Below are 2,759 nucleotides of genomic sequence, written 5' to 3'. Positions count from 1 at the left end.
CACACACACACACACACACACACACACACACACACACACACCCCTCTGACCGTCTCAATGGCTCCAGTGTGAACCGTCCAGACCTCCATCAGAACAGAACTCTGCTGTGACCCAGACGGTCTCTGCAGGACCAACTCCATGGAACAAAGTGAACCGAACTCAACTCGGTTCTGCTCCGGTCGGTCTCGGAGAACGACCCGTTGACTAGTTAGTTAACTAGTCGAGTGCCCCGCCGGACCGCTGAACCCTAACTCCAGTGTTGCCCCCACAGCTCACCTCCCCGGACCCCGACGCTGGGCTCCAGCCGGGCCGACAGGATGACCAGCACCAGCCCGATCATGAACCACTCCTTCCGCAGCCTCGCCAGGAGGCCCATGTCTCAGCTGCTCCCGCCGGCCTCCTCGCTCTGCGGCCGGACACAACTTTCCACAACTCCGCTGCCTCCGCTCCGCTGTCACTAAACACACACCAGCCGGAGCTGCTTCCGGACACGTGGGCAGCGACGCATGCGTAAAGACTGCAGGAGAGGCGCAGCGCGTTTCCCTCCAGGTACCGTAAGACATGTAAAAGCTGCACCAGCCAGCGCACAGCCTGATCAGAACCGGAACCGGGGAGTGGACAGACACTAGAACAAACAGGCTGAATGAAGTTAAATATTCACCATCATCAGGAACGATAGTTACTGCACAGAACGTAAAAACAACCACTTGGCAACCAATTTAAACATCACAGGAACTTTATCAGCTGATTTAATCTATAATAACCTCAGACTGGATCCTGTCCACAGATGGTTCTGGTAGGTTCTGGAGGTAAAACGGTCCTTCCATTGTCTAGAACTGGTTCTGACCCAGCACCATCACACATGCTGATATGAGCCTGGAGAGTTTACCCAGAATGCACTTTGTAAAGTTTCCTCTGGTGACTGATCAGAACCAGAACCACATCCAGGGTACCAGTGATTGTTTCTATGACTCTGTGTCACAGACATTAAATTGGTACCACTATGAGACATCCCATAATACTGATGCTACCAGCTTCTGGCAGAGGACATGAACAGAACCAGGTCCAGTGTTCAGACTCTTTGGTGCTTCAAGAGCTGGACCTCTGGAACATTCACAGTCTGAAGGCAGAACTCTGGTCATTAATGAAGTTACCGCAGACACAGAACCAGATGTTCTGAGGAGGGTTGTTCAGACTGGGTTGTTCTGGTTTGACATGACCCGTTTCGGTGAGATGTTGCAGGACTGTCTGCTGCTCTGAACTGGATCTGAGTTCCGTCTGCATCGACAACAGCTCGGCTCAGAGTCTACATGTTTTCTTCTGGATGCTGGAGCGGCAGAGATCACGTGGTGGTCTGTGGTCTCTCAGCGTTTCCTTTAAATGTCACCGCAGCTGGATGGAAACTGACTCTGAGGTTCTGGATGTTTCTGTTCTTCAAAGAGTTCCTCATAAAGTTTCATGTTCAGGCTGGAACAGACAGAAGCTGTTTCCTTTCTGGCTGGATTTGCTTTGAATTCATCTCGTTTGTTCTTCTCGTTCTAATTAGTTCAGAGTGTAATTTGTCCATTAACCAGCAGCGCTTTTGAAGAGAAAAGTGAGAATGAAACCACGTTTTGTTCCACTCGTGGAGACTAATAACCAAACGGCAGCACACAGCTGGTGGTCTGTTCCTGCTGCACATTCAAAGCCTTCAGTCTTTACAGCAGCTGTGACTCCTTCTGGTCCCTCAATAAAGTCAACAAAGGCCCAACAAACAGGGAAATAAAGTCACCAGTCAGTCCAGCTGCTGTCCTCTGGTGCTGCTCTGGGTTTTCTGCTCTGACATCCTCACACTGATGAAAGTGGAACGACGGCTGTAGTGCACACAAGCAGGTAGACCTGGGTCATGGTTTGGTCCCACAGTAGCCCACGTCATGATGCTGCCACCGCCGTGCTTCACTGTCAGGACGACACATCCACCGTGGTGGTCCTGGTCCGGTTCATACCAAACATCTAGACTCCATCTGACCAGAGAATGTTCTCCAGCATGCACCAGGCTTCTTGTATGAAACACACTTTGGTGTTGAGCGTCCTGCTCGCTCACAGTTACTAATACTGGACTTGTTAGCCAGAAATGCTAATCGTTTTGCTAACTTAAATTACTTGTGTTGTTGGACGAACAAAAGGCCAGAACCTTCAACACCGTCCAGAGTTTGACCTGCAGTCCAACTACTAAACTCCTGCCTTAATGCTAACGCTGCTATTAGCCTGCACCTGGATGATAGCAACAGGTTTACTGTTGCTATCAGCTGCTAGCACAGTTAGCGCATTCATAGCCAATGACAGTTTTCTTCTTCAAAGTTTTTAGATATTGTTGGAACAACTGTCCCTGTTTTGTTCAATTATGAAAATCAATCATAAAACAAATCATTAATTTACAGGGTAACTGTAAATAAACAGGCCCAACCTGTAGCTAACGTTCTCACCCTGAACAAACAGGAACCAACCACTGCTTCACCAGATTTAAATCAGCTAAAACCCTCTCACAGATGTCTGGTGGCACGTCCACAGCAACATGACGGCGTTTCACTTCAACATGTTTCACTCACATTTTTGATTTGACTTATGTGACTGTAGTTTTCCAGTTCAAATGTTCACTCTGTGGTTTGTTCTGTCAGCAGCTTGAACACAGAACACGAGTCGACTTTTCTGTCTGAAGTATCTGTGAAGCCTTCATTCATAATGTGGGTCAGAAAGCTGCAGCAGCAGAGCAGGAGGTC

The 2,759-nt window shown here is 48.9% G+C and overlaps 1 protein-coding gene across 1 annotated transcript in view; it reads right to left on the bottom strand.

Annotated features, from left to right (window-relative positions):
* slc10a7 (solute carrier family 10 member 7) overlaps nucleotides 1-469 on the bottom strand; it is a 16,954-nt gene extending 16,485 nt beyond the window's left edge. Inside the window, 1 exon segment of the mRNA XM_008288779.1 lies at nucleotides 277-469. Within this exon segment, the coding sequence (XP_008287001.1) occupies nucleotides 277-376 (100 nt within the window). The 5' untranslated portion in view covers nucleotides 377-469.
* Nucleotides 470-2,759: the final 2,290 nt, after the last annotated feature.

The sequence above is a fragment of the Stegastes partitus genome, unplaced genomic scaffold (genome assembly GCF_000690725.1).
Source record: "Stegastes partitus isolate 25-593 unplaced genomic scaffold, Stegastes_partitus-1.0.2 Scaffold573, whole genome shotgun sequence".
In the NCBI taxonomy this organism is placed as follows: Eukaryota; Metazoa; Chordata; class Actinopteri; family Pomacentridae; genus Stegastes; species Stegastes partitus.
The sequence above is the reverse complement of the archived record's forward strand: the minus strand, read 5'-3'. Positions and strand labels throughout refer to the sequence as shown.